We start from the raw sequence: 13556 nt of genomic DNA, 5'->3' as shown, positions 1-13556 counted from the left end.
GGAATGGCAGCCTGGTCTCTACCTGGTATGGACGTTGCAGCATAGTGAAAATGAATATTATGCCCAGACTCCTTTTATCATTTTCAGGCACTTCCAATACAAATTCCTCTCGCTTTCTTGAAAGCGGTAAAGAGTAATAACTCACTTTGTATGGGCTGGTAAGCCTCCACGTTTGGCACAAACATTACTCTGACTTCCAAAATTGAGTGGCATTGCCCTCCCTGATGCCATCTTCTACCACACAGCTTGCCATTTAACCCACATATTAGACTGGAGCAGACATGCTACCCTGAAACAATGAGTACAAATAGAAAATTCCTTAGCAGGGGTCCGTTTGGACCAACTGCCCTGGTGTCAACAACCTTTGCCAAAACGGGTACTATCTTATTCCCACACTAGGGGTGACAATCCGCACGGCTTGGAAAGTTTTCCGAGACCTGTCTCTCGCACCACTCCCTTCTCCATTCACCCCAGTAGTGGGCAACCCGGCTTTCGCTCCGGGACTTAGGGATCCCAGATTCCAATATCTGAAACTGAGAGATCACAGGCCAGGCATGATCTCTTCAACGGTCAATGTAGAAATAGACAACAAATCTTAGATGACCCGGCACTGCGGGGACTCTCTGGCAAAAGATCCAACTGTCTCATTTTATTAGTTCACTACCCTCACCAGCTGCTTTCGGTAGGCAACTAACTCCTTTTGAACTGCTCTGCTTGGAGCAGTCTCCATTGAGACGCGCGATTTCTCTAAGATACCAGCTTCTGGTGTCCCCACAGCCGGATGCCAGACCCCCCTACATTGACAAGTGGGAGCGTGATCTGGGGTTAATTCACAGTCAACCAGGTTTAGGGGATAATCTTTTTCTCTCATAAGACTTCCATATGTGCGAGACGCCAAGAGGCGGGATACAAAGTGCTGTCCCGGTGGTATTACACGCCAGTAAGGATCCACAAGATGTTTCCCCAGAGCACAGACCTGTGTTGGAGATGTGGAGAAGAGGTGGGTTCCCTCCTCCATGTTTTCTGGTCATGCAGGTTGGTGCGGCCCTTTTGAACCGAGGTCCATCGCATCGCCCAAAAGTTCACGGATCAGGTGTTGCCGGAGTCCCCAGAGTTCTTCCTTTTGCATCACCATGAGATCCCCACCAAGAACTACAGGAGATCTATATTGCCATTCTTGCTTGCGGCGGCAAAAGGCTGCATCCTATTGTATTGGAAACAGACCCAGCCTCCGACTGTGGTGACATGGTTGAAAAGAGTAGTGGACTTACACGCGATGGAGGAATTGGTGGCCACGGAAAAAGTTTTAAATAAGAAATTCTCCAAGAAATGGTTCTTTTGGCACAAGTTTATCTATTTCGAGGAATACGGACAACTGGTGAACGAACCTCCTTGAGGGGAATACCTGTAAAATTTCCCTGGGGGATTAGCTGTGACTGGACTATATACTTCCCTCTCCTCCCCTCTTATTTTTTTTTTTCTTTCTCCCCCCTTTTCTCTCTTCCTCCTCTTTATCTTTCAACTTTTTTTGTTTCTGTTTCTGGACCTATCCGATGATGATTTGTCGGATAACGACTTCTAAGGGCCGGTGAAGAACCGGCTTCATTCCCCTAACCAATCCCTTAAAAGACGGCTCATGCCGTGAAAATTAAAGGAGCCGTGCGGGATGCAGAGGTCCCCTACCCAGTGGACAAGCATTCTGACTTTATCCCATTAGGAGACTTTGAGTAAAGTGTTCTTACAGTTGTGTAAAAAATGGATGGGGTGATGTACAGCTTATACTGTCTTTGTATAATACCCTGTGGGGCGTTCTGTATCCGCATGTTCTTTCTTGTTAGTTTTTTTTTTTTTTTAATAAATTATTTAAGTACAGTCTATTTTGCCAGTAAAATGAAAGATGTCTATACTTTACCCATTGTGAAGTCCCTCCGGTCTGGTCACATGATTAGTGTATGGGACAGTCAACAATGGATGACCCATAGTAAGCCTCTGGGTGATGTCATCCCCTGGGCTCTACAACCATTGTTGGTGATCTCTCCTTTTCACTGAAGCTGGCTCTGGAGAGATTGTGTTGACCAGAGCAACTTCAAAATGGGTGAGTATGTGCATCTTTCCTTTTGCAGAGTAGGTAGAATCAACTTAGAATGGGAGTTGGAGTAGATTTAAGCTTAATTGGCTTATTTGCCTTCCACATTAAGGATTTTAAAACAAGCAAAAATCAGTTAAAAAGATAATCAGCACTATACTAGTCGAAGGTCTCATCCCTTGTTTGTAAGATTATTCTAAATGTTTAAGATCTATCTGGACATGGATGGTGGTAATTCTTGTTGCAATGTCTTACGCTGTAACACTTTTTTTGATCTTTTTCAATAAAAAATATTGAAAATAAAAAGATAACCAGCACACTTTAAATATTTTAGGTTAGGTTATGCTAAAGTAGCGGTTATCCCAATTTGGCTGCAAAAATGGAAATACACTTTAAGCAATGCAACTTGTTAACCCTTGTGGTGCCAGCCTGTGATTGGACAGTGACAGTGAAGCCGCAGACTAGGATCACACCTTTGCACATAAACGGAACAAACCTGGTACTGCCCCTCCCTCTTCCAGTGTTGTGTACTTCTCTACAGTAGTTTACAAAATACTGAAATGTCAGATTTAGATACATAAAGCTAGTTGTGTTTTGTTTTTTGAAGGAACTTTAATGTATTTGTTTCATTAAACCAAAACATATATATTGTAGCTTACTAATTCTTAGATGTGATGGTTGCATTAGTTTTCTTTTTTAGGCTGTCTTCTATTTTCATCTGGTGATTCAGCAAGCAAGTCTGTTTTTCAAAAGCTCAAGCTCTCTAGCAGAATGTATCAGTTTACATTGATTAGACAAAAAATTAAAAATCCCCCAAAACTCTTGCTCTAACTGATCAGTGTGATCTGAAGTTTGGCTTCAATTAGTGTGTTTAAATCTGCTAGAACAGCCTTTTTCAACCAGGGGACCCTGAGGTTTCTTCAGGGGTGCCTTGGCAAAATGCCTAAAATTTGCCCAAAAAATGTTATACAAGCTAGCATGTGAATGAAGCCTGCCTTTTTATTTACACTAAGTCACAGGTTTTCATTGTGCACTATTACAACCTTCTAGCTGCCAGTGTCCTAATGACCAATAGCAACAGCAGTTGATAAGGAGAATGTCAGTTGCCTGCATAGCATCCTTGTTTGACCCCGCCCCTCTCCATCAGCGTTGGGGTCACATTATATGGAGAAAAACTGAGGGGGAAGAGAAACATTGGAATACTAGTCAGAACCAGTTTGCAAAAGTGTTTTTGCTTTGGAAGAATAAATCGCCTCTAACGTTGGGTCTCCTACTTGGACTTGCGGATGTTGCTACGTTAAGTAAAACTATTTAGAATAGCTTTTACATTTTAGAATGGGGGTGCCTTGAGACTGTCTATTATTTTTAAAGGGTTCCTTGACTGAAAAATGGTTAAACAATGTGCTAGAACCTCTAAAGGCTGGTACGCATGGGGAGACATTTGGCCTGTGAGTTCAGCAGCCTGTCGACAGAAGCTGGCCTAATGTCTCGCTTCCGTCGAACAGGCATGCTGGAAAACTAGCAGCCGGTTGGCATCTAATCAGCATTTGCAGCCAATGGTGTGCTAACCAGTGTGCTTTGGTGGTGGAGGGGAACCCTGTCCGAACACAATGACACAGTGGGGAGATTGAGAGGGGGAGATTGCTGTACTAACTATGCAATGTTGGTACAGCAAGCTCCCCAGGTTTTTTTTTTTCTTTTTCAGCCCGCTGGGTTGAACGAAAAAATATCTACCTGTGTGTACCAGGCTGTACCTACTGTGACTTCTGTGCTCATTCCTCCAGAGTTGTGTCTTACTAATGCAGGAGGTGTCACTGGCCAGATCACCAGTTGAACACAGGGGGAAAAAGCCAAAGAAAAGAAAACTGATGCAACCACCACATCTAATGATTGGTAAGCTGCAATATATTACATTTTTTATTTTGGGTTTAATACTACTTTAAATCTGTAGCTGTTTTTATAATTCATAATTTTTGATTAGCCAGACAGCTGTGTGGTCCTACCATTTAAAAAAGCTTTATGGAGTTATCCATATTAGTATTTTTACTTGTAAGTAGCCAGCACACTAGTTTTAGAACGGCAAGCCATAAAAGAAAAGGTAAGTAGAGTTTACTCACTAATTGGTGAAATGTTATGGAAATTTCTGTACCGTGTGTTTAAAATCAGACTGTCATCATCAGACTTTGAAAGCTGTGGTTAGAAAATCAAACTGTCTGGTGTAGGATATGCTCCTACTTATTTTTTTTTATTTTGCTATATGGGATGGGTAGAATTCTGTACCTAGAAAAAAAACTCCTTTATTTTTCAATGCCCATTGCTTCTTGTCTCATCCCGATTGAAGCTAAATATTTTTGTAAAATAATTAGCTTGTAAGAATTAAAGTAAGTGACTATATTTACAGGCTTTAGCTATGTGGAGTATTAGATTAGATTAATGAGGGTGTGTGAAATGTTATGCATGTACAAACTGGATGAATGAGGCCCCTTTACCGGAAATACCGCAAAATGTAGAGCGACACATAGAGGCACTTGTTTAACTTCTTTAGACCTGCATATTGATTTTGTCACTGGCAAGTTGTCACCAGTAACAGGATTGCTAATTTTCCAACTGCATTATTACTTTATGCAGTAACCCAATTATCATGTAATTATAGGTCCTAAGAATCTTTTTACCTCCTATATATGCTGCAGTTTAAAGTTAATTGTCCATTTTTTTTTCTTAAAATCTAACACCAAAACATTTTTTTCTTGATGGTGATTTTTATTTATTTATTTTTTACTCTATTTTTACTCAATTCCTGTTCTCTAGGAGATTAAGTCTCCTTTTAGATAGTTGCCACTGGTTCTGATGTCCCTGCCGAAATATTTGTCATCACCTTCTTCGCTGGTGACGACTAAATTTTGATTTCCCATCTTCTGTTCAGCTGTTAGCCGTCAGCAGACCACGTAGGGTAAACATCCCCAGCGGGAAAACAGACCAAAATGAATACCTGGCAGAGGTTTTACCCTTCCTCCTATTACCTAAAGCTAGAAAAAAAAAAAGTTTTGACCTTAGCTTCGATATACAGTAAAGGTAGTAATGAACAATAAATGTTTTTTCTGGTGAGGCAATTTTTGGCTAGGGTATGCAGTGATCTTTTTCTGTGACAGCAGAAGCCTGTTCATGTTGAAATCTTGGGGAGGAAGATTGCGGATTTATTTTCTCCTGGCTGATGGACAGTAGTGCATACTCGTGATTTTCTAATATCCCAGCCACATTGGTGTTGTGCAGCTTCTTCGTTATCCAAGAAGACAGTCTGGTTGCAAGGTAGGAGTGAAAATCCCCCCCCCACATTTATTTAAAGTTTTGAGGACATTTTATACAGATATTAAGCCTGTACCCAAATATAAAGAAAAATCTGTTAATTTATATAGGGTGGTAATGAAGGTGCCGAAGCTCTTGCCGTTTTATGGAGGAAATGATACACTATACTTCTTCCATTGTGATATACACATACACTTACCGGCCACTTAGGTGCACCTGTTCAATTGGTAAAACAAATTGCTAATCAGCCAATGACAAGGCAGAAACTTAATGCATTTAGGTATTTAGAAGTGGTGAAGATGACTTGTTGAAGTTCAAACCGCGCATCATAATGGGGGGAGATTTACTTGACTTTGAACGTGGCATGGTTGTTGGTGCCAGACTTCAAAAACTGCTGATCTAATGGGATTTTTATGCACAACCACCTCTAGGGTTTACAGAGACTGGCCCAAAAAAAGAGAATATTTAGTGAGCAGCAATTGTGTGGAGGAAAATGCCTTGTCAGAGGAAGATGGGCAGACTGGTTTGAGAGATGATAGGAAGGCAACAGTAACGCAACCACTTGTTACAACCATGGCATGCCGAATACCATCTCTGAATGCACAACATATCAAACCTTGGAGCAGATGGGTTACAGTAGCAGAAGACCACACTGGGTGCCACTCCTGTCAGCTAAGAACAGGAAACCAAAACTACAATTCGCACAGGTTCACCAAAATTGGACAATAGAAGATTGGAAAAAATTGCCTGGTCTGAGTCTCGTGGTGGTTTAATGGTGTGGGGGATGTTTTCTTGGCACACTTTTGGGCCCCTTAGTACCAATTGAGCATCGTTTAAATGCCACAGCCTACCTGAGTATTGTTGCTGACATGTCCATCCCTTTAGGACTACAGTGTACCCATCTTCTGATGGCTACTTCCAGCAGGATAATACACCATGTCGCAAAGCTCAAATCCTCTTCTTGAACATCACATGATCTCAATCCAATCGAGCACCTTTGGGATGTGGTGATACTGGAGATTTGCATTATGGCTGTGCAGCCGACAAATCTGCAACTGCGTGATGCTATCAATGCTGCCAATATGGACCAAAATCTCTGAGGAGGGTTTCCAACACTTTGTTAAATCTGTGCCATGAATTATAAGGCTCCATGCACACTGAAGCTCATAAACGGCTGTTTTGGGGAGTTTGGGCGTTTTTTTTTTTTGTTTGTTTTTTTTTTAACCGCCCATAAACTCCCCTCTGTTATCCCATGCACACATGGACGTTTTTGGATGTTTATCAGCAATGGAGTTCATGGGCTGTTTTCTGAATGCCATAAAATCGCGTTCAGGAGTCGTTTTTCTGACCCCAAAAATGCCAAACACTCAAACGTGGTTCACCATCGTTTTAATAATTTTTGATCCATTGAAAAAAAAAAAAAGCTAAAGACCGCTAGCGCGGGAAAACGCTAAAAAACTTTAAAAAAACATTAAGACTCTGCAAAGCTACTGCCATTTTTATAGCGTTAGTTTAACGTCCAGTGTGCATGGAGCCTTAAGGCAGTTCTGAAGGCAAAAGGGGGTCCAACCCCATACTAGTAAGGTGTATCTAATAATAAAGTGGCTGTGAGTGTATGTGAAGGCTTAGAGTTATGATCAATGTGATCTCTACTGAAAAGGGAGGCTTAGCGTTTGGCTGGTCCACTGCTTCAGCAGAAATTGTGACCAGAGGCTTGGCCTTCACTGATATCCAGCAATGAAGGGAACCCTAGTGTTGCTTTTTTTCCCATATCTATTTGAGCCCTTCTTTTAGGCATTTATTTTTCCTAGCCAGACTGTTGTATTTTTTTATGAGTCATGTTAATATAAGTTCGTTCCCATTCAGCTATAGTAGGTAAACATAATCACTCACCAGCCTTTTTTGCTCAAAACCATTGTGAAAATGTTAGGTTGTAAGTTTAAAGTGACTCTGTGTGCTCTATTTTAAGGGTTCATTCACACTATTGCTTTACGGTAACACATTGGGGGAGATTTACGAAATCTGATGCAGCTATATATAGTAACCAATCGGCTTCTAGGTTTTTTCATCTAAGCTTAATTGAACATGTTAGAAGCTAACTGGTTACTATGCTCAGCTGCCCCAGATTCTGTGTACCAGTGTTAGTAAAGCTCCCTCGTGCTGTGCACTGCAGTATTGTTCAAAATGCACCTGGGTTGCAGATGCATTGTGCTGCAATACATGCAAAAGGGACAGTTTTAGGTCAGTTGAGAAGCCTGTTCAAACAAATGGGCTGCCTTTAGTGCAACACTTTAACCACAACTAAACGGACAAAAAAGGTCCTATGCGCCGCACATGACTGTGAATATGTAAAATGAAAGCTTCAACCCGAACTCCAGCCAAGCCATGCCCCCAACACATTTCACTATGCCCCAGAGCTTAATCGTGATCTCCATGATTAAACTCTGGGGCGGAATGAAACACTTTAGGGGGCATGGCTTGGCTGATGCAGAGCCTGAGGCTTTCAATTCGCATATCCACAGGGTCTTGCAGTGATGTGTGGCGCATAAGACTTTTTTTTTTTTTTTTTTTTTTTGAGGTACCCCTTATTTGGTCACACCTAAACAGGCATGATTTCCCTTACTCTGTTAGTCTGTCTTTAAGTACAGTTTAAATACTCCTTGAAAGCTTGAATCCTGTATGTATGTGCTAATTGCCTTAGCTTAGCATGAGCTAAAAGTGGCAGGTGAAACTACCAGCTATGACATCCAAGCTTATATGAAGTGTGGTAAAAGCATATTGCATTGACAGAATGTTGTTGATGGTACCTGGTTTAATGTAGTAACACTACATGCACATGTTTTTTTTTTTTTTTTGTTTTTTTTTTTGTGTTCTTGACTTCAAGAATTCTTACACATATCATTTAGTAAAGACTATAAAAGCAGTTGATGGGCTTCCAAAAAAACCCTAAATATCTAAATATCCATTTAAACCTATGGAATTTTCTCCAATCATATTGTGTAGAGCTGAAAATTACCTTCTTTGAAAGCTGAGGTTTAAAAATTGTATTCTTGAAAGGAAATATGTTGATTAGCATGTTTTGGCAATTACTCTTGCCTGGAAGTTCTGTTTGAAAACGTGCTCAATTGTCTTCATTCCTAAGATCGGGAAGAATAGATCAGGAGCAGGTATTGGTAAATGTTCTTGTGTTACCATGAACGTTATGCTTCCAAGTTTGTCTTTCTTTAAAATGAGCCAGCACTCAAAATATAGAAGCTGCCATCTTACATGTCCTTGAAATTGATTGCTACTCATGTCAAGGTGATCTAATACTTCAATAGTAATTTTTCTGCTTTCTGTTCGCAGGCTGCCATCATTGACTAACTTTTGAAAATGTATGCTCCGGGGCTAGCACCTTTTTTATATAATAATGCTTGTTTCAGGTTGCTTACTAATTAGAACAGCAAGGATAAGGATGGCTTCAGCCAGCCATACATGCTTCAAAATTTGGCAGCTTTAAGCAACTTGTGTACAGCCAGCCTGTTGGAAAATCAGTGTATTCAGGCGGAAGGGAACTCTCCCTACTGTCAGAATACAATAGCTCAGCTGAAGGGATTCCCCCATCCACATGGAGTGTGTGGATAGGGGAACCAAGTAATTTTTTTTTTTTTTCAGCGGGTTGACAAAAAAAAAAAAAAATTACTTGTGTATGGCCAGTCTTACTATAGACATGCATCATCAAAACGGAGTTGGCATTGACAGCTCAATGTTCCTATTATCGTGAATTCCTTTACTATAACAGAACCTATTCAAGTTTACTAATGTTTTGTTTTACCACTGTGGAGTATGAATTAAAGTAATTTTTTTTTTTTTTTAATTGGGTAGAGGGATTAGAACCCCTGTCATGTTTTATTGTCTCTCTATTTGCCCAGTTTTAGCCGCCTTATTAAAAGTAAAAGAAAATCCAAAATTTTGGGTTGCCCCCAGAAAAGTAATAAAGGGGGAATCTTCCAATGGGGGAAACTAGTTATGGCGATCCCAAGGAATTCCCTTAATTTGCAGGGATTTCCTCTCACTTCCTGTTTGGCTATGGCCTAGGAAGTGAAGGAAAATTTCTGAAATGTGACACAAAGATGACAAAAAAAAATGACGGGTTATAACCCTCTTGCTCTATTACAAAAAAAAAGCCTTTGCCTATAGTTCTACTTTAAGCTGCCCATACGCTTGCTGAATTTTAAGTGGGCCCTAATGAACTGGCTGAAGTTTTTTCTGTGGGTATCCCTGTCAGCACCACTCCATCCAGCATCCTTTAGTTCCAAAATCAGCCAGATGGAAAATTTTCTGCTGAACAGCACCTTCACCCAGTCAGATGCAGTGGGAGAATTCCCACTCACACGGTTTATCATGGATGGAGGAATCTGTTAATTTCCTTTTTGTTCAGCCCGCAAAAGGAAATTAACAGATTCCATCATCAAAACCCCCACCCCCCCACCCCCCTGTATATTAAAAAAAATGGGTATACATACACTTCAAGGAATTTGAGATTTTTAGATTTTACTGCCAGTGATTACAATGAAGTACAACTTCATATGTAGCTTGAATTTGTTTTCCAGGCCTCCCAAATGGCTTTGCAGATGGAGACAAGGAGAAGGCTATTGCAGTGGCTCCGGTCAGAAAGTTGGAACCTCGTAGAAGGTGTGCTTCAGAATCCAGTATCTCTTCAAATAACAGCATTTTGTGCAACTCAAAGTAAGGGTCCATTACAGGCAAAAAAATGGGAATTCTCCCCTTTTTGCATATAACAAGTGCACTTGCAACTGCTTTCATCTTCTGTCCTTTTTTTTTTCCACTGATTGAAAATTTTCCTTCTCAAAATATGCTTTACAAGTGCATGCAATTCTTCCTGCAACCTTATTTCTATAACGATTTTGAAAGACCATCTCTTCAAATGTTTGTTTTCATGTGTATTCTCTGGCTTTTCAACCAAGAATGCGCTAAATGTACTGTCAATTGTAGAATTTTCCTGGGTTGGGATTTTTCATTTCAAAATTGGGTTGTAAATGATTCTCAAATACTGAAATAAACATTGGGGTTGTAAAAATTATTAAACCCCTTGTCAACCCACATTTCTATGTATTGATTACCCATATATCAAGTCCCATCCCATGGGGAGAAAGGAAACCTTTTTTTGTCATGTGCACTTAAATTCCCACTTCTTAAACCATAAAAAAAATATCTAATCCCAATCACTGTTTTGTACCCATTAAAATGTAACTTAAATCATTACTTGCTATTGTTTCAATAGTTTTTCAATCCCTTTAAATTTGTTATTGTTGAAATATTACCTGGTGATCCTGAAACTCTAAAGTCAGTGGAGTGCAAGTAAAAAATGTGTAGTGGAACTAGTGTATAAAGGCCTAGGCAGTGTCTTCTTTCAGGTATCAGCTGTATTAGTAACATTTTAGAACAGCTGCAGAAATGTACCCGTTGAATATTGAAAAGAGTAGACAGCTGGGTAATGTACACAATTGAAGAAAAACTTTTTATATTTGTAATGTCCCACTATCCTTATGTCTTTATCACTCAGTTTTAGTTTACCAAAATGCGGTAAAGGCAAACCTGCACTTGTGCGACGCCATACTATCGAAGACAGAAGCGAGCTAATATCTTGTATAGAGAATGGAAATTATGCAAGGGCAGCACGAATTGCAGCAGGTATGAAATTTTTATTTCAAATTACCATGAAATATTTTGAAAGTTTGTATCTTTAACAGACATGCAATGCATTTTGTAACTTATCCCCCCAATATAGTCCCTACCACTCCCAGCTACCCTCAGATATCCTTCATCTATGGACATCCTCTTTGAGTAATAAGTTCTTACATGGAGGTTTACTCTCTCTGGATATTTATGCCAAGTTGATTATTTTATCGTTTTGGCTGCACCATAGCCACGGCAGACCATGCCAGATGGAAAAAGCAGAGACTTTATCTGATCACTGTCAGATGGAAGACTCGGTAACAGCCTATAATGTTTCTTCCAGCACTACATTTCTGCTTTGGGTGATCCTCTTGGCACAGTGCAACGTGTAGAGCTGCAGGGTGTGTTACAGGTCCAGAGTCATGGTCTGCCTGCAGCAGAGCCTAGTCTAGTAACGCCTGCTGGGGTATGCTTATCATTTAGGGCAAAGCCAGTAGGGGGTTAATCCCTCCTATTCATGCTACGGATGAAAGTACAGAGCATAAGCCATCTAAACATTTATGGTCTCCTGCTACTACGAACAGTGGCCAACAGGTGAATTTATAGAGAGCTGAAAAGGGGATTTCTCTTTCGTTCATTGACGGACACAGCACTCTTAGTCTTGACCTTAGGGTTATATCGCCACCTTTAGGAGTAGGACTAGGCAGAACATTAAAAAACCCAGCACCACCCAGGGGCGGTCCTTCTTGGCAGTAACCCCCCACTCTGCTCCCAACAGCTCAGTTTGTTTCTGCCTAGTATAGGAGAAGGACCTGGCTCCCTGCTGGGACCTGTGGTTCCTTGGATTTTGTTTATTTCTTTTTCCTTTTTTTCCTGTGATCTGCAATCAACAGCCAAGCTGGGTTACAGGCGGGATAATATAGATCCTGGTAGTCTCCCCAGCCTGGCCATCGAGCGCACGCAGACCATAGCTCTGCGCTGGGTCAGCCGTGACAGGCCCCATTCTGGACCGGGGCAGCCGGCGAGGTACAGTCTCGCAGTCGCACATATGACTGGACGACTGCTGTCTGGCTCAGTGTCGCCATGGCCCACAGCCAATCCGTCGAGGCGGGAGATGGGTCTGTCTGTGGAGTGCGGCCAGCAATCCCTGCAGGAGGGGTAAGTATGGGCTCCACCGGTCCAGGCATGGTGGAGCAGCTGCACACTCTCTGGGGGGGGGGTCGATTCGAGGGTACCAGGCTCTCCCATTCTCCCCTCTTCTTTTTTCCCTCCTCTTCTTCCCGGGAGCGCTGCCGGTTGCTGGGCGCAGTGGGGGTGTGTGCACCTACCTGGCCTAGGTGGGGCTTCTCCAGGTGGGCCCTGGGCGTCCTGGTATAGGGGGTAGCTGGCGTTCTATCCGCGTGCAGAGCTGCCATTTCAGGGGAAATGGTCGCCGCAGGAGCCGCGGCCATTTTCTTGGAGCTGCGGCTATTTTCCCAGAGCGTGGCGGCCATTTTCTTGGTGTTAACAGACACTTGTGTCTGAAGCGATGGCGGCCATTTTCCTGTAACCATGGTGGAGGATTCTGTTGGGCCTCTAGTGCTGGACAGCAATTGAAGCAGAGAAGGGCACGAGAGACGCACGGATCGCCTCGTGGCCGGCGCTGCTGCAGCGGGACGAACGGCTCAGCTTCTTGGTAAGGGTGGTGAGTCCTTCTGGGGGGGGGCCCCCAATCTGTGGCAGCAAGGAGGGTAGTTTTTTCTTTCTTCTCTGCCTTAAAAGTCCCGGGTGGTGACAGGCGAGCGTGGGGCAGATATGGCATCTAAAGCTGGTGCCTCTCCCCCAGACGCCCCTGTGATGGCAGCTGGTTCCTCGGGGTCTGCGGTACCCCTGGACGCTTTGTCGGCGGTCCTGGAATCATTTATTTCCAAGGTGGAAGTGGCGTGCCGGCGTAAGGGGGGTAAAAAGTGCCCCCCCCCCAATCTTCCGGGGAGGGCTCTGATTCAGACTCTGGCCCCACTGTAGCAGGCGACCCCTGTGTGGACGGTTCGGAGGAGGCGAGCCCTGGCCTTTCAGACAGTGAGGAAGAATTCTCGGCGTCGGTTACAGCGCAGGAGAAGGTGCTAGTGGGAGCACTTATATCAGCAGTGCGGGATACTTTAAAAATGGAGGCTACGGCTGGGACATCACACACAGGTGTCAGTTCCCTTCGGGTCCCACAAGCCGGTCCATACCGCTAAGGTGTTTCCTTACCTGGCTTATTTTGATAAGCTTATTTACAGGGATTGGGAATGCCCGCGGCGTTCCTTTTCAGTTCCTAGGCGCTTTGCGGTGCGTTACCCCTTTGAGGAGAGTTTCTTGTAGAAATGGACATCTCCGGTCATTGACCCTCCGGTGTCCAAGTTAAATAAGGCGGCCATGATTCCGGTGGAGGGGTCCCCTTCTTTCAAGGATCCTGCCGACAGAAGGGCCGAGGCGGTTGCTTGGTCTATGTTTACGGTGGTGGGGT

General features: G+C 42.7%; 1 protein-coding gene across 2 annotated transcripts in view; it reads left to right on the top strand.

Annotated features, from left to right (window-relative positions):
* Window positions 1-13556, top strand: part of BRD1 (bromodomain containing 1) — a 106161-nt gene that overhangs the window by 71541 nt on the left and 21064 nt on the right. Inside the window, exons 9-10 of one of the 2 annotated variants that reach the window (XM_073619722.1) lie at window positions 9982-10063; window positions 10956-11083. In XM_073619722.1, coding sequence (XP_073475823.1) covers window positions 9982-10063; window positions 10956-11083 — 210 coding nt within the window. Of the gene's footprint in view, window positions 1-9981; window positions 10118-10955; window positions 11084-13556 lie in introns of both variants that reach the window. The other variant, XM_073619721.1, reaches the window with a different exon arrangement.

Source organism: Aquarana catesbeiana, linkage group LG03 (assembly GCF_042186555.1).
Source record: "Aquarana catesbeiana isolate 2022-GZ linkage group LG03, ASM4218655v1, whole genome shotgun sequence".
NCBI classification, from domain to species: domain Eukaryota; kingdom Metazoa; phylum Chordata; class Amphibia; order Anura; family Ranidae; genus Aquarana; species Aquarana catesbeiana.
Note: the sequence above shows the minus strand (reverse complement) of the source record. Positions and strands in the feature narration are given on the sequence as shown.